This window comes from Pieris rapae, chromosome 14, assembly GCF_905147795.1.
Source record: "Pieris rapae chromosome 14, ilPieRapa1.1, whole genome shotgun sequence".
Taxonomy (NCBI): Eukaryota; Metazoa; Arthropoda; class Insecta; order Lepidoptera; family Pieridae; genus Pieris; species Pieris rapae.
Window position 1 is genome coordinate 721119 of NC_059522.1, and position 24310 is coordinate 745428.

Here is a 24310-nt window from a genome sequence, read left to right on the forward strand (position 1 = left end):
TTTTAATTTGTCGTTGATTGTTTATGGTCGTTTTATTTTCAATCTACATAATAGCTGTATGTATTCCGTGACTAAGAACTAATGAACTAGAAGGTGGAAAAAACTAATACCAGTGCGCTGTTTACGTTTCCCGCCTACAGTTTTAATTAATAAAGGTGTTTTTTGCCATTTTGCTCTAACAAACAAATAGTCTGGGCGGTGGCGGTAATTGACTGTAATCTAATAAGTGCATACACATTTTTTGCCATACAAATTAGTCAGGCATGAGTAGTTCAAGAGCAGTGAGGCGTAATGACAAGTTTATCGAAACAAAACGATTATTACTTTATTAGGAATAACGCGTTTCAAAACTTCCCCTTAGTATGCAATTATGCATAATGTAAACGATAGTTTGTATATGAAGATGTAAATTCTAGCTGCCGACTACAAATTGCTCGGTTTTTAATAAACATCCAATAAAGGGAATGCTTGAACGTTTTTATTACTAAGTATTCTACTGAATTGAGTGAGCAGTGTTGGCCTGCTTGCGACACTAATCCCTAAACTCGTAGGTTCGATTCCCAGCGCACCAATGGATATTCTATTTATATACGCATTTAAAATTTGCACTAACGAAGGAAAGCATCTTGAGGAAACCGGCTCGCCTTAGATCCAAAAATCTGATGTCAGTGTGTCAGGAAGCTGGTCACCAACCTGACTATTACGTAAAAAAACCACAGGAACCTTAGGAACCTGAGACCCGGACATAAAAAGATTGCAGCGCAACTGATTTATTTATTCAACTGAATCCCGCGATCAAGGTGACAGATAATGAACTCTGAGGCCACAATCTGTTTTAAACCAATCTTGAATATCGCGAGAGGTTTTGGGAAATAATATTTTACTAAGACGGTATCCCTGGAGTATGGTCGGTATAGACAGACGTTTCAAAGCTATAACTAAAGATATAGTGGACATACATGTCGTGAGAATTGACAAACAATGGAGTGCGGTAATTTTGTTATTTACAGTTATATAAGCAGTGGTTTCCGTCTGTACTAACTTTGTCTAACTTATGTTAGGCATAGAAACTTTTTCCGGGAAACCTTAGCTAGAGTATGTTACATGAATTATTAAAAAATTCTTTATTCGAAAAAAATAAAATTAGATTAATGTCGAGTTTAACTGTCAGCCCAACAGGTGCAGCTGTCAACTGTCAATTGTCAATGATGACCTTCTTGTGGCAACAAGTAGGACAATACCTCAATATTAAATGAACGGTATAAGACTGTTCTCACGGTTGCGTGTTCTGACCACTTATTACTACTTGTTATTACCGTCCACCTTCATTACCTTACTTAAATCGATATTGTCAGAAAATCAATTCCTACCATTTTTGAAGTCATGGCAACATTCGTCATTATCTGTCATTTTATATTTATTTTTTATTGCCTTAGATTTTATCTATGTAATTCTTTTTCTTCATAATTACTGAGATTATTTTATTTTTATTGCTTAGTTTCATTGTTTTAAGTACTTCCTTGTTTTAAATACATGTCTTGATACAATAGTGAAAATATACCTAAGCTCAATTTTAGGAATATCTTGGGTACATGTGATTTAAAAACTAAAACAAAATGGCGGGCAGCATTAACAAAAGCGACACGTATTAAAACTATAAATCGAAGTCGCGGTACGCCTGGGAGGGGCTTGACCCATTCCTCCCACCCCCCTTTATATAGCAAGGGAGGGGAATCTCGAATCTCTGACGATAGTTTCCGCACAGGATGCGACGGACAAGGAGTTGGAGCAAATAAAAGGATAAGGCTTGGAAAGGAGAGAACATAAAAATGTATTAAACAAAACATAAGTGCGGACGTCTCAAAGTTGCCATCTTGTGTATCTATTTGTATTAATAAACATTTTAAACGGATTCTATTCAACCAACTCAATTGTAACAAAATTAAAACAAATGTTTACTAATCTAGATAAATCAAAATAATAAAAATTAATTTCTATCAATAAAATGCTTTGCTAGGGGTGTATATAAAAAATGGCAACTCAGTGTAAAGCGTGTTGGACGATCATTATATCCTGACAAATTGCAAATGATCAGCCAAATGTTAGCGAAAGCGTAGCTCAATTGTAACAAAGTTCCACCAAAAATATCTTTTGTTCTGAGAGGTTAATCGCTCGGGTTCACGTTTAATAGCTATCGTATTTGATTGATGGAGCGTTTGACAAGCACTGATAACGGCGTTACCCGCCTGGAAGATTGCCTCGAAGGGGAATGCAGAGTCCCGATCTAAACATGCGGAATGAGCTGCCACCAAACCTACATCACAACCAATTTGCGACATTGGTGGCAACTCAATTTTTCATCATGGAACAATATTAGGTCGAATTAAAGACCTGTTTTTGACTCCGAGTAAATTAAAATGATATATACCTTTTTTGGGAATTAGTGACTTCAGGAGCATGATGGCGGCTTCATCGCAGGCCCACGCGTGCATTTTCCTGTAGGAATCCCGGCCTTTCTCTGTTAATTTATCCCATGGCTTCGGTTTCGACAGCAGCTCTGACACGGTCCCTTGAGAGAGTCCCAGCACATATTTCGCGAAGAGCCTCTGGCCAATATTGTGCACCGAGAGGAGCTCTCGCACTCGTCTGCTTATGTGCAGCGTGTCAAGGTTCGAGTTGGCGTATTTGTCCATGTTGTATCTGAGCATTTCTTGGAGACGGGCCTCCATGGGATCGCCTTTGGGGATGAGAGAGTCTCCTAGGCGGCCGACGAGAGCGCCTGGTGGTAGCGGGCCCATGTCGTCTGCGAAGCGGTAGGGCCTGTGTTCGTCGAAGCGGAAAGGGCTCGGCGGCGGCAGCGGTAGAGGGAGTGGGCCATTGTTGTTGTGGTGTGTCGTGTTGTTGTTGAGCGGGGGCGGCGTGGACGGCCAGTCTTCGGCACCTGCGGTTATTAGCACGGTGAGAGGAGGGACGGGGTGTCGGGGGGCGGGGTGGGTTCACGTACGCCCGTAGCGACGCACGGCGTACGTTTGACGGCGCGTTCTGTTCGCGTTGCCCTAGCGTGTTACGCGCGTCCGTGAGCCGAAGGTAGGAATGAGGGCTACCATGCCGCTGAAATGATAAGCTTCACCAGGGTAGCCCACATTGGATAACTCTTTCGCGGACTATCTACGGAGATGTCAACACAAACGAATATAACTGACCTGTATCTCTTCGCTCCGAACTCCGTTCTCGTTCTGTGGAGTTTCTTTCTTCTCGCATGGGTTGCGCGGGAGAGCGGAGAGGCTCCATTTTCCTTTCTCGTTCCGCTATGTCCATGGAACGTAGTAAACTGTAACAAAGAAGGGCTTCTTTACGTAACATATTTAAAACAAGTAGTGACAAAATAAGGGTCCAATTTTGCTGATTAACCAAGTTTGGGTTCAAAACCATCATTGAAAATATCAAGAGCCTTATTTCCCACCAATAAATAATAGCTATTTGTGAAAAGTATCCTTACTGATTCTGGCTTCCAAAAATGTCTTTAGGTGGTGGTATTATGTGGGGACGCTCTGGACCTAGCTCCGAGAATCGGAGCATGCTGTAACAAGGAGAATAATTTTTATTTTTCTAGTAATACATAGAAATTCTGTAAAAACCTAGTAAAGGGTTATATCTTAAAATCCATTATATCTTCATTGTTCTGTCAGAGATAGACATTTGATGATTTTGTTTAAAAAGAAGTGTAGGCAGGCAAAAAAGACTATTGGCTGATGACTTAATAGTAATTCAGGAAAAGACTGGTAGACTATTCGCATATATAATGCCATCAGGAAAGAGTTGGAGAAGGCATTTATCAAAGAGGTGTAAATCTAGAGGCGAAGAAAATTTTACTATTAAAATTTAGTTATAAATAAATACAAATAACTGCAAATTATTATTTTTAAATAACTTTTTAAAACCACACCAGCTCTTAAAATGAAGACACATTTAACCTTTATCAATGGATTCACCGAAAATACACAAATTCGTTAACAAACGCTAGGTATAACATTATCAGCCGCTCTTATCAGCTAATACCCTTTCTCGAGGGTTCAATCTCAATAAATTTATGAAAGGAATATTACCAATAAGGACACCGGCATATCGTATTAATTAAAATACTTAATTAATTTACCTGGAATGGTTTTAATCAATTCCCGGCTCAATTTATTAAGGACCCTTGCACTAATTATTATCTACTTTGATTTCTTTATTAATATCGGGCGAATTTAATGTTTGACTTTTGTTTAAGTCTTAGTTATGTTACCGAAAAAAACAATCGAATATATAGATAAATAAATTTTTATAAATCTGTTTGTTGTTAAATGTATCATGTATTCCATCTTTGGCTATATTCTCAGTGTATTTGTATGTAATTATATATAATTTATGTTAGCTGTAGGAGTATGTACTAAATAAATAAATAAATAAATATTAAACCATTTGGGACATGAGGGCAATGATGCAGAAAAGCTCGCAATTCCAAAGACAATTTAAAGTTACTGTGAACGTGTGAAATGTCAAAACTAAACAATTGCACTTCAGACCATTGGGGATAGGAATTGTAATAGCATTTAGGTATTAATAGCTGAAGGTTGTACCGATCAAAGCCTTAATTGGTGATATATTAAATTGTAATTAAGGCGGCATATTGTACGAGGTGTTACCGGCTTATAGATTGGTTTATCAACGGGTTCATATTGAGTGGGGGATTTCTTAATTAAGACGATTAGAAATTTATGTTAGCATTGAAAAGCGAACTTATATTGAATTTATTTAAAAAAATCAGTGGTTCTACAATATGTTTAGGCCTGGGCCTTTGATTTCTGTACCATTTGTCAATCTAATGGGCAAATGTTTTCCTTCACGGTTCGAGCCAATGTTAAATGCGCACACAGAAAGTCCATTGGTGCACAGCCGGGGATCGAAGCTACGATCTCAGAGATGAGAGTCGCACTATTATAAGCCACCAGGCCAACTCTGCTCTTTATTTTTAATTAAAAAATAATTAAAGTTTGATATTAAAGATATGTATTTTAAATTTATTGACGGAAGGATTACTTGTAACAAATGTTAATTTTTTATATACCGGCTGATTAATAATGTAAGTTACTTCTAAATACTTAATAAAAATTAATTTGAACATTGTACAATTGTTGTGTGTACAAGAATTTAGTTTTAAAACGAAATTTTATAAATTAACTATGTGTTAATTTATTCTAAAACAAGCAAGTATAGGAAGGTTTTGTCTCGTAAAATATTCAATTTGCTTGTGAAGGCTTTTGGACGAAGAGAGATGCTTTTAAGCTTAGAACAATTGTGACGTGGAGTCGGATTGAAGTTTTTTTTATTTTGATATTATTTATTAAAGGAATAATAAAAATTGGGAAACAATTAACTATTGTAGCGATCACGTATCTCTTGATAAACTACAGTAAACTTTTTTCACGTGTCCTTTTTTATTGACTCTTTCTTTGTTTAGTTCTATTAGTTTTCTAAGTCTTACATAGTTATGCACTTCTTACTGTGGCCACCTGAGAGATATTTTAATTTTACTATATGCCTGCAGTATGTACAAATAAAATAGGTTCTGGACTGAAGCCGGTAGAAGCTGATTGTCAGTTTCAGGTGCCTCCTTGCTCACGATGCTCAGACATGAGCTGCCGATAAAATAGAGAGACAAATAAATAGATAGTATTTGGACAATGTCAAGTTGATATAAGGTCCTGTTCTAGTTGACGTGCGAACTTCTAACAATATTAGACGACTAATGCACTTGGAAAGTTTAGTGAGGCGACTCCATGGCATCGTGTCGTGAAGTCGTGACACAAAGTTTTTACCTTAACACTTTTAAGTTAAAATTATGCATCTTTTATAGTTCAGCCGATTAATGTAACACGACAGTTTAGTTTGAAGTTATTATAGCAATTAAATGAATTGATTTGGTTTTATTTAATCCTAACTTCGCATTCAACATCGAGCAGTATCCTCCAGATGTTTCAGGTTCGATCCCCGACTGTGCACCAATAGACTTTCTATAGGGAAAATAAAGGAAAACATCGTGAGGAAACTAAATAGTTGACGGCATATGTTAGGCACAGAAAGGTCACCTATTAGATTGACAAATGATCATGGATCATGATGCATGGGCAGATTTTTCGCAGGGAATAACACATAACGGGTCTCATTAAATTCATATAATATGTGTGAAAGGATTTTCATACGAAGTGTAATAAAAGAAGATATGGATAGAGGTTAGGTAAAAGATCTATTGAAGTGACAGAACGAAATATTCAATGGACGACAATATCCCAAACCATTACAAGTACGAGGCAATCGTACAACGCAATACGCAGAACAATAGCATGTTGCCAATCCAAGAAACAAATGCCTTATCAGGTCACCTTATCTCCATTCAGTTCGCATTCCCATCGATAAGGCAACGAATCGAACAATACGTTGACGTCACTCAAACCTTATCACTCAAATCATCGGTCAGCCCCGCCCACAGCCCGCTGACCAATCACGACCCAATCGATTGGTCAATACGTCACGCCTTTCGAACGCATCGGCTGTCAACCGACGCTGGCTTCGACCCATATTGACACACCGCGTTCCCCACAGAGTCAACAGAATAAAAAGCTTAGTTTATGACACCAAAAAATGTCGGGGAGCGTAAATTAGTTGATAATTTGTGTGCGACTAAACTTTCGTTAAATATAAGACAAACAACGCCTAAGCAAATGGAGACAGGTGTCCACGATAGGCTTATTGATATATAGTATATAGTGTATTTACCCGGCGCAGGTTATATGTAAATCTTGTGTGTTTAGTTTTTAATTAAACAGATAAGCGAAGCTCTTCTATTTGCTTTCAGTTTCTTAGTGCGTCAACGTTAAAAAGTCTACGACTATGACTACATCTGTGGTTCTTATGTTTATGACGTTACAATCCTTAATTCTGTGCGTCAACAATGTAACTAACGACTAACTGTTGACTTAGAGCAATAAACATTTAAAATATCATATTCGAGGGACTTTTCTTTCTAAATGAACATTGTAAACTGTTAGTGTACACATTAAGTTAGGAAAGTATAAGATTTACAACATTCCTTCATAAAGTTAAATCAAACACGAGCGAACAAATAGCAGGTGGAACAGTGATCCAATTTGAATTTCGAATCAGAGAATCGCAATCAAAATTCAAAAAGGGAACACTCGATCACCGCATTAAAGCGAGATTTGGTATCGTCTAGAAATCAATCTATCCCTCCATTAAGCTTTAATCTTCGGAGGTTGGCAATAACTTAATCCCAACTTGAGAAACGCTTTAAATAAGCAATAAACCGCTACAGGTGCTCTGAACGGTTCCTATTGAGCACAGATTAAATATCGTGATATTCGGGCACAGATTATGTGGGATTATTTTTCGGCGATAATAGAGTCGGTTGCTTGATCATGGGAAAATCGACAAATGTTCGCGTGTCCTCAGCAATAATTGAAACGGGGAGGATTTTCTTTTTCTATTGTGTTCGGTATCTATCAGTTTTCGTGTAAGTCGATAGTTTTCTGATGTCAAAAGGAACGCGAGGGCGAATGGCACGAATATTTCAAATAAAACAACATTGATTTGTGGATTTTGCACGTCTTCCTATATTTAGTTTTTAATGGTATTATTTATGTAATAACACGTTTAAACAGAACAATTTAAGGTGACTCTAATATTTATGAACTCATAAAAGCCGACTTCAAAGTATTGTTTACATACAAAATTCGGCACAGATATCAATCGATTAAGATAAATATAGTATTTTTTATTAACGACGTATGCGCAGGCGCTATTTTATGTCGCATCTGTCGGTGTCTTTGATGTCACAAGTCCTTTGATGGATCAAAGAGACCGCCCATTGGTCGCCATATTGGTAAAAATAACACATTAAACTATGAAAAACATTGGTTACGAGTTATAGGCTATTTATAGGCTGTCGTTCGGTTTGTAATAAAGACACTTTTTAGGGTGTCCCTTGATCTATCTTTAACACTATTCAATTATTTACGATATTAGGTGGCAATTTTACACTTTTACACTTCGATATAAAATCAGTGTCCTAACAACCTTTTTAGGTTGATGATCATTTGCCAATCTAATAAGCAAGTTGGTGACCTGTGACGCAGTCCCCTATTTGGGTCTAAGGCAAGCCGGTTTCCTCACGATCTTCACCTTCGTTAAATGCGCATATAGAAAGAAAATGGTGCACTGGCGAGGGACCCTGAATTCACTAGCATTAGTGTTGTCAGTTAGGTGTGGCTAATATTACCCCATAAATTTCCTTATCTAAAATATGTATTGATACCTGAGACAGGTGATCCCATCAATCCCCATTGTTTATACAATTCGTTAATAGCGTTATCAGAGGATGCCGTCTTCCGCTCGATTACTGAGAAACACGTGAGAAACGGATAAGATTTCAATTATTAGTTTGACAAATAGTTTAATCAATGAGCAGCTTAATCTGTGACGCTAACATTTTTAATCTGTGTCGCTGATAATGTGAAAAAAAAAACTAGTTGTTTGGTCCGTACTAGTAATAATAATAATACTCCAGTGATATTTGGGATAAGCTGGACGGGGCAGTTGTGAAGAGATTCCGATCTGAAGGAAGTTAGGATAAAAAATCTGAGGTGTTACTTGTAAGATCGTTCGTTCATTCTATGTGCGCATTTCTTTTACAGTCACACTGTGTTATCTATATCTAACGTAAAACAATTCTATTTACTGACAACAGTCACTTGTTTTTATTATTCCAGCCCTTAACACGCAATTAGGAATGCTGTAAAACATTATGACGCAAACGTCTCAATACCGCAACGTAAACAATTTGAAAGGAAGTGTAGACAAAGCAGTTCTTTTGAACGAGTGAGTGATTTATTGGACGAATGTTATAGGTCACTTGCTTCTTGAAGAGTTCGTTCGTAATTCAAAAAAGCATCCAGATAGTCATTATTTTTTCTATTGTTTGTTACCAGTTACGAATAATGTACACTATGTATAGATAATGCTAATTTATAATTCTGTATTTAAATTTCGCGCGATTTAAAAGTACAGATTATACCATATTCCAAATTCAAATTTGCATGACAGTGTAGGCCCATTTGTGATAACCAATTACCAGTTTCGTAAAATGTGCAATATAGACAACACTTATTTATTTTTCTCTAATTCAATTTCGCGCTAGAAGTCTTGAGCACAGATTATACCATATTTATTCCAAATTTAAATTCTTCATAAAACTGTAGACCCATTTGTAATTACTAAGGAAATTTCAACAAAATTAGCATCATACAATGCACGCTATTGCAGTCAAGTACAATATAATTCTAATCAAGTTATGTATAATGATAAACATCAAATTTATATACTCGGCAGTTTCATAAATACGTTTAAAGTACAATTTATTTAAGATTATGTAATGTTATGAGGTCTAACAAGGTTTTTCTGCGAATTTTAATTAATTTATTACTTTTTATGCGCCATTTTTAATAATTTTAATGCAAATAAAGCCTTTTTATTATGAAGGTTACTTTAAGAATATATTTACACCAAAATTCTGTTTACCATTCGTCACACAAAAAATACAATATAAATTTATTAAACATGTCGGAAAATATGAATTTTAGTCTCCCAAAATTTACGGCAATGAGCAGGTCAGGTAATTCCAGATGCCCGCCCAAATTAGAGCTGGCAACGATTGTAGTGGACCAGACCAGAAAATACCAGGATTGATCAGGCATGTATTTGTACCCTCTGCCCCACTTGGAGTAAACCAGTAAGTTAAACTTTACGGCATTTCGTGGACCAAAAACGGTGGTCCATTTTTTTAGTTGCGACAAAGTCCCAGCAAACATATCATCTATACGCTAAACGGTTCAAGATTTGGAATTTATCCTACACCCGTGTTTGTCCTTATATTGATTTACTAAATCGCTCCCAACTTTTTTTAGTTTCCTGCCCATGGGAAACATAATTTACCAATAACATGTTAATGAATAAAACATTTAAATTTTGTTCCCCAGTACTTTTGATTGAAGCTGTCATGTAATACACAGAGATCCAGAAAGGCTAGAGGAGTTGAGGGCACCAGACCTTGAGGCCGACCTCTTACTGGCTGAACCGATCAAAGGCTCTCACAGATTACCATCACCCCATCACACCACACAGTGGGTTGCCAAAGACAGGGGAGAAGGGAGGAAGTTGTAAGACACCACTGACACGACCTTCAAGAAGAGTGTGACCTATAAAATGGGAACTAAGGTTTGCCATCAAACGATCGGTCGTGGAACGGGCAGAATGCGAAATTCCACCCGTATCACCTCGAAGTCTGATGACGAAACTCAGCTGCAAGTATTAAACTTCTGTTGCACAAGAATATTTTCAGGTTAAGTTGTTGCTTAAGATTGTTAATGCCTTCTCAGAGTCAATGATAAATAGTTTGATTTTCTTAGTCACAAATTACATCAAATCTCTTCATAGCGTGGACATATGTAACAAAAAAGAACTTTAGGTCGAATCTTATCGGAAGCTGCGTTTCTGAATTGCACACTTCCCAATATATGTATATTATGTATCTATTTGCGCGTATACCTTGATAATCAGTATATGTGTGTCGTGAGGCGCCTTCCTTCTCCTTATCAGTCAAACTAAGGGTCATATACTAAGATCAGTGTTACAAAATATTGTTCCGTTATAAAGTAATATATTAATAAACTAACATCTAACTCATCTAACATTATATATAATATTTATGGGATATTTCTTAATTAGAATGCCTTGTGAAAAAAATTTAAAAAGCCGGCAAGAGTGCCTTCTGGCAATGTTATATCGGCGTCTTGTAGGTTCTCTCGATTGTCTTCGTAGGGTTTGGTAATTGGGATACAGATCGGATCGGAGATCGATCGATTGTAACGGTCTGAGATTGTGGATTACTTATTAGGTTCGGTCAAATGTCTACAAAGATTGTCCATACCAAAATACATGTGGAATAGTATTTAGTATAAAACCAGATTCTTCTTTATTAACAAGATAGCACCGAAGACACGCTTCATACTGATAAGGGGAGGGCAATGTACCCTTTGTTTGTAGATGCTGCTGTCTCTTGCCCAACCGTGATACATGGGCCTTGAACAAGACCAAGATAATAACGACATTAGAAAACGAACGATACACTCCAGGCCTACCTCTTTTGTCTACCTAGGCCCTTTATACGGGGTACACTTGTCTATTTATATGTCAAACAAACAAACAAAAATATCTTTATTCATATAGGTAAACATGTACACTTATGAACGTCAAAAAAATAATTGTAAATTTACATTTACTACCAGTTCGCAAGTCAAGGGCGTAGAGAGTAGAGCGTGTCTAATATAAAACGAAAAATTTAAAGACTGTCAACTCCCCTGTCTTGAAGTTTAGAAATGATAGATCCCGCGTTATTCTTGAAAACCGATTTTTGGCATCCTTAAAATTATTAATGAATTAATGACAACTTTCACACTATACTTAAAACCAACAGTTTAATACCCGGAGAAATTAATTAAATATGTATACGCGTTGTTTTTTTTTCATAGCATAGGGGGCAAAGAGCAGGAGGCTCACCTGATGTTAAGTGATACCGCCGCCCATGGACACTCTCGATGCTATAATCGCGAGTGCGTTTTTTTTCTTGATATAAGTTAAAGTTCTTACATGTTCCTACCATAAATCAGAGTACTGGTCCTATTGTCCTGCTACACACACAAGTGTGATTAATAGTGCAACTAAATGACGAAATGAGTTATTAACTTATACTAACTACAGAAATGTATTGTTGGGAAATGTTAATATCAATATTGAATGATGTGCTCACTGTGCAAATGGATTCAAGAAATTTTTTTTATATCAATTGTTATTCGAGGGTTTGTCCCTTATTACCAAGGTTTTAAATTAGCAGAAGTAAAAGAGATTTTTAGTTCAGGCACCTCTTTAGAATTATTCGTGATTATAACGGATTAAACAGTAGGTACTTATTTGGAGCTGGATATATTCGGTAGTAGGTTGATCAATTTCAAAGAAGGCGTTATTTTGTTAGTATTTTTTATTTATTTAAAATAATCAAAAAATTACTAGTATTTTTACTTCATTTTTTTTTAAATATATTTTATTATGTTAAGTGATGCAGCCACTAATACACACTTACATAAGAGATACCAGAGCTTGCCAGTGTGTTGTCGGTCTATGGTTTCTCAACGATGTGCTTTTCGGAAGTAATGAACAATGACCGCTATATACCTTCAATTCTATTGTCTTCAAGACTTATTTTGGGAGTATTTTAAACAAATTTAATCAGTGAAGCACACGCAAGTATCTTATCGTAGATAAGGAAGATTTGATGGAATTTGTAAAAGACATGCCTTCTCTTTGGTATTATTAAGTCATTAATAGTTTTTAAACCACACGATAGAGGAAAGCATCATGAGTCAACTGGCATGCCTTAAACCTAAATTAAAGTCGATGGTGTGTATCAGGCACAGAAATATGATCACCTATTAGAAATGTTCACGGAGTTTTAAATCTGAGGCCCAACTTAAAAAGTTGTAGCGCAATTTGTAATTAAATTTGAAACTAAGAATAATACCTGATCTCCCGTTTGATATCATCATAGTCCCGCTGGGTGTCGAGTCTGGCTTCGAGCCTGGCTATGTGCTGTTTCTTCTCGTCCAACCTCTCTTCAAGTCGTTGTAATTGCTGTGCGTGCGCCTCTTGTAACGCTGACAGCGACGCTTGCAACCGCCTAACGTCTTCTACTAATTGTGCTATCTGGAATGAAAGAATTGTTTGGAATTTAATATAAATACTGGATCACGTGAAAATTACTTAGAAAATTTTGAACCCAAAGCTATGTTTGTCAGTCACAAAAGACCGCTGGTCTACTTCTACTAGTTTTCATTACAAAGGTATTTTTTGTAATTATAATATACTGTAACAATATGACGACTCGTATCATTGCTGTCGCAAGAAAAGCGATTTGTTTGTCTGTAAAAATTTCTGTGCAAATCATTGATTAAGAAAGCAGTTTTCGTGGAAATACATTCTTGGAGATAGCAATTTTGTGTCATTTATTATCAACATTGGTATATTTAATTAGTGTTATGTACACAACCTTTACTGCATCAGATAAAAATATTTCGTGATTACAGGTAAAATCCGAAGAATTAAACCGTAAAAAATAAAATATCGTATTTTACAACACACATAAAATAATTAGGTATCAAACTTATCACATACAATGGCGTGGTATGTGATTTAGTTTTATTACTTGTTGACGTATTTTTGCCTTGGGTTTCATATCATGTATATTTGTATCATATCTTGACAATAAGTCTTGTATAGGACAAAAAAATCAAGACACAGACTATAACTATTTCATAGATAAATTATTTTCCACAGATTAACGAAACGTCAGATTGTGTGATTAAACTCGAATATTTTCCATTTTAATTCACAATATTTTCACGATCACGGATGGTATGTAATTGTCTGACCTTCGGAAGATATCAATTGTTCCAGGTGCCGGCCGCATTCGACCGTGAAGATGCATATCGTATGCAGCGGAAGTCTGACTCGCGAGTGACGCATATAGCTGTAGAGTTATTTACTCTGTGGTCACAGACTACAATTGCCGCTGACTTCTACTGGATTTTTCATTGTATAATTATGATTTTTAAATTATTGTGACGCTTCAAGGATAACCAAAATAAGGATAAATTTAGAAATTTGACTAAATCAAAATGAATTAGTCTCTGTCTAATTGTTTTTATTCGTTTGTAATATTTATATTTAAACTTTTTGTAATTAACAGTGCTCGATTTAGAATGGTTTTATATATTAAATATAATTATGTTATTGAATCAAACATCATAATTGGTTTTTCCGTCTTGATAAACCTAATCATAAATAAATATATCTATCATTGTTAAAAAAAATAAGTATATCATTATTAAAACAATAAAAATTAATGATAGACAAGATAATCCCATCAGTGGTACGGCAAAATAAACCTTATCTTTATGAAAGTTGAGTTTGCAGCTGTCAAATGTGTCATAACGTAAGATAAACAAATTTTGACAAGGCCTTGAGTTTGACATATGAAAAGTGCAGGTCTCTTCCGATCCTATTAGAATTATTTTTACTTAGGTACATATATATTTTATATATACACTCGGACACCTTTTAAGTGATACTGCCCATGGGCACTCGCAATGCCAGAGGTTTCAAGTGCCGGCCTTTAAAGTTAGTAGTTAGACAAGGGACAAACAGGCAGAACTCTTACCGGATGTTTAGCAATACCATGAATACTTTGCTAGATGGGTCGCGACGGTGTTGCTGGCCTTTTAAGTAAGCTCTTTGTTATTGGACTTAATTCACCAAGACATGGATATATAAATTTCATTTCGATTTACTATTCGAAAACTATAAAGAGTGCGTTTTAAATAAAAACAATTTAATTCAATTAGTATTAGGTAGAGACAGTCAAAATCGTTTGTCATCATCGTTTAGAACAACATACCGGTTATACTGACCAAAATGAAAGGTCCTGGCTGAAATCTATTGTATTACGTTCTTACGTCATCAGCTGTAACGACTATCGGTTTTTACGACCAAATATAAGACCAAATCCATCGACGTCGATATAACAGATTTTGACTGTAGTATAATTAATATTGTATCAGACAACATAGATTGAATATGTAAAAAGATTTATATATATATTTTTAAGTATTCATTTGGAACTCCTTAACTAAGCTCTAAGACGCAAAACATTTTCAGTCAGTGACTCATTTATTATCTCATTTAATAACCCTCTATAAAATAATGGTTAAAATAATCAGATATTGATATAATATGATAATTACCGCCATATATTTGCCACGCTTGGTTAACACATTTATTTCTTATATTCAATTATTTAATTAAACTGTAGAATATTCAAGGTTGAATAATAAAATATAATTATAATGAAAAATATGTTTTTAGTTATGTTCAAATTAAAATATCTTAACCACAATAAATAGAGCAGTGTTGGCTCAGTGGTTTCAACGTGCACCAATGTACTGTATATGGGCGCATTTCACTTGGCTTGGCTTGATCGGTGAAAACGTGAGGAAACCGACTCGTCTTAGACCCAAAAAGTCGACGAGAGTGACGTCATCGAACTCGTCTATTTAGCTATTATTAATCACGTCAGATTTAAAACTAAAAAGACTGTAGGGCCACTGATGTTAGTTAAACAAAATAGCATGTTTTTCCCTACAGCAATAAAAGTCTGTAAACAAGCTAATGCTGGTCAAATGTACCTAATGGTCAACTCAACATAAAAAGTACTAAACGAAATTTAGTCCGGACAGAACCGCGTGTAATTATTGTCTTAATTCGGCCTGCGTTGACCGCCATTAGATGTGTAGTATAGGGTATACGCTTACAGCGAGAACTTGGACGTAATTTTTTATAGAATAGCCTACAGGACAAAAGAGTAACCTTTAAACAATTGGATGTCATATCTTCTAGGGTAGACACTGGGTGTCGATTACACAGTTTGCTAGAATGCAAAAGAAAGTGTCTTGAGAAGCGGATCGTGGATCAAAATAGTGTTTAGACTACGCTATTATTATTTATTCTTTTGCCATGGCATATTTGTTCCTAATAGCTGTTTATGTATTTAATTCTTTAACACAAACCTTGCGAAGTGTGCTGCGATATTGCTTGTAAGGAAGTTGCATGGATCTGTTCTGGCTTGTTCTTAATGTATAGGATATATAACATATTTCCATAAGTTTAGTGTGTACAAGAACTGAGTTTCAATGTGTCAGCTATAATCCACTTGGAATATTGCCTCGCTGTTTAGCCGTCGCTTCCACCCACACTTTGGACAGCGCAAAGGTTCCTCAGAAGGGTTAGAGTTCGCCAATTACCTACAATCATTACTATAGACAATTATGTTTTCGGTCGTCACAGTTAGAGGTTTTATTGGGACGCTTTTTAGTTTAATTACTAGTCTTTTTGCACGGCTCGCCGATTGTCTGATTTCGTCGGACCCAAATGGTCATAGTTGCTCTGTGTTAACTGTGTTGTTAGGACCCCTTTAAGCAGGAGCGTCAAATATACTTGCAAAATAGCAGATCTTTTTGTTTCCATTTCAAGTGGCGATGCAGATATCAAAGGGAGGACAGATTATCAAAATAGCAATAACATCGAATGAAAAAGGAAGGCGGGAAAAATGCAATCGATGCATTTGACTTCCGAGACGCCGGATTTATTGCTGGATTTTTGCTGACAACCCAAAACGAACGAATTGGCTGCATAGCATCAGTTAAAAGAACGGTCGATTATTATGCAAATGTATCAAATTCTGTTCAGATGACAGTCCCTAAATTCCAATATCGAAATGTCAATATTCAAAAGTAACAGACCCATTCAAAGCCTCGTCACAAAAGAAACGTATTAAGCCAAACATCACACAAGAAAACGATCACGCAGACAAAACAATGGGAAAGAACGTCAATGGCAAAGGCTCAAATCTAATAAAGTAACAAAACTGATCCAATTCGTCCCCTGACAATCCATCGTCATAAATTTGTACAAGGCTCAATCACAAAAGAAGTGATGAAAGACAAGTGAACGAATAAAAAGGTATAATACGCCATTTTGCCGTCACAAAGTGGAATCCATGTCGGCTATCTGTCAAACTGGTCAAACATGAGAATTGGCGGGTTACCGTTATTAGCCGGCGAAATTTAAAAGGCCACCGGCCAGAAAGAATGCCCGATGACACGAACCCTCTCCGATTTCCGACGGCGATTCCGCTCGCAATACCAACTGTTGAAAACAAAAAAGACGCACGGATAGCTTCTACGGTGGCGAGTTTTTCTTTTTCCACATCTATTGCTCAGTGTATAGTTCGGAGCGAGTTTCATTTCGAGGAAAAATGATAAATGACGTGAATGATTGAACAGTTGGACATGAGTTTTGAATCTCCAAAAGAGATTTCGTCCTATTCGTTTTACATTTCATTCGAATTATGACGGGCGAGGACTGACAGCGCCGCATCTATTGGAATTAAAATGCGAAAATTTATCGGCCATTTAGCGGATTGTCACGACATCAGCAACAATTCATAAATATTCACAACAATTGTCGCGGTGCTTTTATACGAGCCAGCGTTGATTGACAACAGACGTCATATCGTCAATCAGGTATGCGTGATCAGAAAACCGCGTATAAAAATACGCTGTGAGCGCAGTATTCATTGCATATCTTTTACAATGACTGTGAACTGCATAGTTTTGCATTTGAAATTCGAAAACATGACAATGACGTTGACAGCGAAATTGGCGGTGAATTTGTCTATAGCTAGATGTGAGTCGGATTCCATTTTGAAATGCATTGACAGGAGCCATTAGTAGCTTCGATGATTAGTTTCTGTCGGTTTTTCACTTCGACGCGAATCGATAACTCGAAATTTATGTACCATAGACAATTGCAATTGTAGTTTTGTGGCAGCCGGCAACGAAATGAAGCAATTATAAGTTCGGGGAGCTCATTTATTGCCTGTCTATCGTTGCAGTTATAAAACAGAATAGAAAACGAAGTTTACCGTGTTGTTATTACTTCGTGTTATGAATAACAGAACCCGATATTGTAGGAGACAGAATTTGTTTGTAATTTCATTAAAGTTCTTGATACTTCGGGACTAACTATTAAGCAAATAAAGAAAACTTATCAATAGTCTTACAACGATTACATCCACAACAACGTTGATATTCTATGCATTACCATAGATAACAGAACTTTGGCACAGACTACACATTCTCTCAACTTTTTTCGACCTCCTTTATCTCCTATATAATTAAAGAGTATATAGCAGAAAAATAACGTAAAAATATAATAATTCAAGTACAAATTAAAAAGGTGTAATAAATAACCCCTAAAGCAGAGTTTGGTCAGCACCAGAACTCCGACACGTGAACAGACCGCACGCGATACAATGCAATTATACGAACGTCATTCGGAATTAAAAGAAAAACGGCTTTTTTCGCGAAATGAAAATTCGGGCTTAAGCTGTTTATACCTGAACGATGAAATGACAATTGACTTCTATGAAATATTTGAAATAGATTTTGTTGTTACTATGTCTGAATCCTTTTGCCACGTTTCTTTCACGACATTTTATCGTTATTTCAGAGTGTTATATATCTGCCTAGTTAGTTTATTTAAATGTTATATACTTAAGGTGAGTATTTTAATAAGTCTTAAAAGTCTGTATAGTTAGATTATTAAAATGTTATACACTTTACAATCATAATGGGTCTTTTAATAAGTCTTAAATATTAAATATATAAATGAAATAGTATTGTTATCAGTTGTCTAAGAAGTGTTTATGCCTTAAAAAATTCGCGTTATAGGAGGGTGTTGCAATAAGATCATCGTTAGATTATTTTGACTAATGTGGTTAAAATATGGGTTCTACGATACGCCATCGTATTAGAATCGGAAATACCACAATATTTTACGGTTTTCGAGTTTATGAAGAAATTTTTTAGCATACAATATTTTATATTAAAAATTATAATACAATTTTTTATAATTTTTTTTTATGTTACAGGAAGCAGACGGGCAGGAGGCACCTGATGCTAAGTGACTCCGCCGCTCATGGCCTGAAGGCAGTGCGAGTGTCCAGAGTGTGTAGCCTCTAAACTCTCTGCCACTCTTTTTAATAGCCAAGTTATTTTACTCAACGTTTGTAAGGAGCTGCAACCATAACACCATGCTCAATATGACATCTTGAGTAATCAAAAGTAATAAAATAAATTAAAACAAACATTATAAATTAAGCAACATTATAAGTACTTAGAACATATTAATCGAATCCTATTAATTTTATAATATTTTTTAGTTATAAATAAATAAATAACTTAGTGCGTTTTACCAATCAGCGAGTAGTCATTTGATAATTTTTTTTTAACAGTAATAACTAATATTCCATAGTAATTTTCATGATTTTCATTCAAAATTCAAAGGAAATTTTATTCATCAGAATGTCAAGGATAAATGGTGCGACAGAATCCAGTTCCGATTCGCGGCACGGCCGGAGATTGACTGAGTTATGAGGAGCTGCCACTTAGGATATAGGCAGTTTAACCTGAATATCATATTAAATGATAGCATCCTTGTGCCAGTACATCATTTGTTTGTATATTGCTTTTATCAGATTATTTAGACACAACTTTGGAACGCGGATTGAATAAGCTTAATAGTTTCTGGAAACTTTTGTTTTGTAAGCTTTCAGCTGTAAGTCCTACTTAAAAACTGTACAATTTCTGGATATTTTACGAACTTTGAGCCCCAGTTTTCTTCAATCACCTTTTTAGGTCTGGGCCTCAGACGTATCTCTTTAATGATCATTTGTAGGTTGATCAGCCTCCTGTGACACACTTTTTGGGTCTGAGGCAAACTGGTTTCATCGCGAAATGCTCCATCACTGTTGGAGCGAATGTTAAATGAGAATAGAAAGTCCATTAGTGCACAGCTGGGAAACGAACCTACGACTTTAATCGCACCGAAGCCACAAGGCCAACACTAGACCACCCAACTCTATCATAAACAGTAAAACGTAAAAAAATATTTTTCCTAGAAACTTCTCTTCAACTTTAAACAGTAGAACCTAACAGGTGAAAAAGCCTGAGTAAATGTCCCGTTAACTATTTTCACAAAAGCTTTTAAAAGTTTTCGACAAAATACGATATGTACTAATTAGTAGGGACTTTTCTAATTAGACAAAGCAAATAGACGAAATAAAGCATTAAGGAGTTGTGTAAATATTCAAAGAAAGGGGAACGCGTCCCGCATATAGAGATCTGGATGGGATATTTGAATTTTAATTTATTAAATTTATAAGAGTGCCCTAGAGACTTTAGCGTGCGATCCTTATTCGTGAGGTCGTAGGTTCGATCCCCGGCAGTGCACTAATGGATCATATCGTTATTGATGACTTGTATGTAATAAGAAGGAGGCGCACGGCTATGGAGCTCTTAAAAAAATTAAAAACCTATGTAAATGATAATATCGTTTTTACGACTGTAATATTAAGGAGACTTTGGATCCCTTAAAAAAATGATAAAAAGCTTAAATGAGACGAACATACTGGTGTATCAGCAAAATATTAAAGTCTTTATAAAACTATGTAGTTAGTTTGTATACGTTCAAGGTAATTATAAGAAAAAGCTCATAATTTGAATATAAAAATAGCCCAACAATTTTATAGCACAAGATAATTCAATATAATCTAGGGTTTTAAGATGCAGCCCTAATTACAGGCTAATGCTTATCATTCCACAACTAGCAGATGGCGAAGATATGTTGACACGTTGTAGAATCATTTTTTCATATAACATGTTTGCCGCCGCAATTATAATTATAAATAAAATTGACACTAATTACCTCAAGTGGGCTAGCGATTTCTAGAAGCGTAATTTTGCGTTCTTTTTTGATTCTGCCAACATTCGCTATGAAATGTAGGTATTTGGGGTATTTGCTCTTAATTGTGCTTCTTATTGTAAAGTGTGTGGTCATCGCGCGTGCACGAACGTATAACCATCGTGGAACCCTTGGATTTCTTTATTTGACAGACAGACAGACAGACGTAACATTGATTACAAACAAAACACACCCGCATAACAGTACAAAATAACAATAATCAAAGAAAAATATCAAAAACAATAAAAAAAACCTTTTCCTAATGTGTAATGTAATGCGTGTGTGCTGTGGCTGTAATTGACCCTGGCTCAGCATTATGCTGAGGAGCTGAATGTTCCACAGAGCTGGTCATTCTGCCAGAGACCACAGCAGCTAGTTTGTGCCTCAGTCGCAAAATAAAGAAATTTTTGTGATATTTTTTTTTTGTTAACTGGTCTATGGCCAGTTTTCAACAATGTTTCTTGTGTTCACCTTGTGAACGACTGATGTGCATATAGAAAGTCCATGGGTGCAATTGGGTATCGAACTTACGACCTTGGATGAACGCACATTAAACTTATGTCATTATACGTATTCTTGGAGATATTTTTTTGGACATATTTTGTAAAGTCAAAAGTTTTTCGTTTTAATACGATTTCAAAGAAAAACTATACATGTGAATGGCTCGTTACCTAGAAATTAATGTAAAACACATAATGAACCATTTTGAGAGATAAACTCTCAAAAATTTTAACCTTCGCAAATCCATACGAGTCTCATCCAAATTTAATATTTTAATTAAAACCAACGAATGCAACTACACATCATAATGAAAATCCGAACTTTCATTAAAATTTAGAAGGCTACAGTCCCAATTAAAGCCCAATAATTAAAATGAGTTTTATATCCAAAAGTAACGAACAACAGCTAATTACTGTTAAAATGAAAATGCGGTCTCAGTCGTACAACAGATAAAAGCGAGACACACATTAAAAAATCAATACTAGAACACAACACTCACAATTAAGACGAATCCCTCAAACGTCATAGCACCCTTATACGGAAACCAAACCGCGGATGTATCACATGTGTCTTATCACATCGCAATAGAGTCTATTTTCCCCCAAGCGTCGAGAGGATACCCGCAAACCGACAAGAATCATCCCGCAAGCGAAATTGTCACATTTACGCTCCCGACAACTGTAAAAGAACGCAACAAAATCGAGAATCGAATAGCAACAGTTGATGCGGTAAAGAATTATCCTACCAGCAAAAATACACCCCAGCGTGGGGAAGCGTGGGCACTTTGGGCAATATGCAAAAGTTGGGGTGGTGGAGGCAGGCGGCGTGATTAGGCCGTGTGTGACGATGCGCATCTTATGCCCGCATTACCCTTTCGTTTTCCTTCCGATAGCTGCCTTTGTGAGGCGGTCCCTTTATCTGTATAAAAAGTAGATCATACGATACCAATTTTCTTCCAGCGCTTTCATATCGCCATTCAGCTTGGCGACGTATTGGCGCCTTTGATACACGACTGACTTCGGCTCTTTTATCTTTCAGTTTGCCTTTTACGATCTCTTTTTGAGCGCACGCTCCATTAGCTGTTGTAATCTTGGTAAACTTTCAATTACGTTGCGATACGTGACAAAAAGTTATCGCATCAAGTAGTTATTAGTCGAGACTCGCGAAGTTTTTGCCCCGAGTTACCGACACCGCACAATCGACTGAATGTAATCCCCATTAGCAAAATAAACTACACCGAGGGTGGACTCGTTAACACACTTTCCAAGTTTGCCATCGAAAACTACCCCCGTTTAGACTACCAAATACGTTCGAGGACAAACTAATAAACGTGAATGTTTAATATTCTACCAAATCTTCGCCCCCGCCCAAATTTCAATACGAGCTTAAGTAATATCGAATTCAACCGCGTTCGAAACGAAAACGTCGTAAGAACACTTCGCGTGTCTTTTACTTAAGATGTTTTGTTTGCGAGTGCTCCGAGTGCCTGATACAGACGTTATGGACGATTCAGAGAGTGATTTCCCTTGAAACCAATGTAGCATATAAATACCATTATTCTGAAACAATACACATTTTCGCCCCCTTCGGAATCGTGTTTTGAAGATGCTTTCTGAATATTCAAATTGATTTTTGTATATGCATAACTTGCTTGCGCGTTATTTTTAATCGGCAATATTACATCTAAGGAAAACGATTATTAAAGTGCCTCTTCATCAAAGGCGGAGCCTATCTCTGACATATTAAAAGTAAGCAATTTTTCGTTCAAATGTTTATGGGGTGTAATTTCTCATTGCCTACTTATCCCCACCCCCCCCTCACTCACACATCGGCGTCTAATGAAATCAGACATCCCAGCGCAATTGTAGATTCAATTAGTACACAGCAGTTGCCATTCTTATCGGAGGAGACGATTTTACGAACGAATTAATCCGAAAACATACGATTCCTATCTCCCCCTGCCTCCATCGTCTTTGGAAGTGTCTATACGCATCGGCTCAACTTGTTTTATTTGTCGTGTGTAATTAAGTACCTAACATAAATGAGGACGTATAAAATTCATTACAATCAATACGCACACATACACTTTCAATTGTGTATCATTTGCAAATATATATATATATATATGAATATTGAATATAGATATAGATATGTAGAGAATGATTGCTTGCTTAAAGTATATTTTAACCACGACAAATTCCAATAAAAGGGTTCTAAACTTGAATGTAAAGTGTTATCGAATTAAAGTGACAACTCAATAGTCAATGGTAAATTCAATTTTATAATTCGAATGCGCAATCAAAACAGCAAGCGTGTCCGATCGGTAATCATCGATAGATTATAGAGGGGTAGAAAAAAATAGGGTTTTTTAATCTGTGGCTCATTGATCGCGCCTCAATATTGACGATTATTGATATATTGATATTAATGCGTTACCCGCTTGGGGTGCTCCCAATGTCGACGTCACCACAATTGAATATTGTGTAATTCTTTTGTACACAACTTTTATTATGGTAACATTGTTTGCGTTCCGTTCCATTATTGAATGTTTGACGTTCGAAAGGTTTGTTTGCTCTGTTCCGATTTTAGCGGGAAATTTTGACATGCCCTTTAATTTTTACAACGCGACGACAAAATCAAGTATGGATTGTCTCATATACTTCAATAAATATACGAAGTAAGAAAACACGTTACAATTTCAAAGGAAGTGACAAATCTCGGATCCAATCGGTGAATTAATATGCCGACAATATGTGCCTAGCGGGTTCCATGTTCAACTTCAATACTCGAAATTGACACCGCAATATTCCAAATAGAAATAAGATTGCCTCGAGGGGGAAGGGAGGCAGTTTATTATATCCAGGAACGTCTTCGCGATTGAAACCAATTGTTAATTGAGCCATATCTATGAAAATTGCGTCTGTGCGAGTCGATTCTTATCGGCGCTCCCCGTTAAATTTATAACAATCGTCTCTCAACACGAAATCGTGTACGATATTCGAATCCAATACAATAGAACGGGAGACCTGAAATCTTGAACCAAAATAATGATCTGAGTAATAGGGACATATTATTAATAAGATATAATATCAATAATGTACTAATGAATTCCAAAAGTAGTGTTGAACTAGTGGCTTCAGCGTGCGATTCTCATCCCTAAGATCGTAGGTTCGAATTATGCACCAATAGGCGCATTTAAGATTCGCTGAACCGGTTACGGAAA

General features: G+C 36.2%; 1 protein-coding gene across 8 annotated transcripts in view; it reads right to left on the reverse strand.

Annotated features, from left to right (window-relative positions):
- The window catches only part of LOC111003471 (homeobox protein cut), a 121163-nt gene that overhangs the window by 14386 nt on the left and 82467 nt on the right, over positions 1-24310 (reverse strand). For 5 of the 8 annotated variants that reach the window (XM_022273989.2, XM_022273998.2, XM_045631045.1 and 2 more), the window contains 4 exons: positions 12692-12873; positions 3500-3580; positions 3204-3331; positions 2429-2941 (listed from right to left, as the gene is read on the reverse strand). In XM_022273989.2, coding sequence (XP_022129681.1) covers positions 2429-2941; positions 3204-3331; positions 3500-3580; positions 12692-12873 — 904 coding nt within the window. The remainder of the gene's footprint in view (positions 1-2428; positions 2942-3203; positions 3332-3499; positions 3581-12691; positions 12874-24310) is intronic. The other 3 variants (XM_022274031.2, XM_022274023.2, XM_022274014.2) reach the window with 2 other exon arrangements.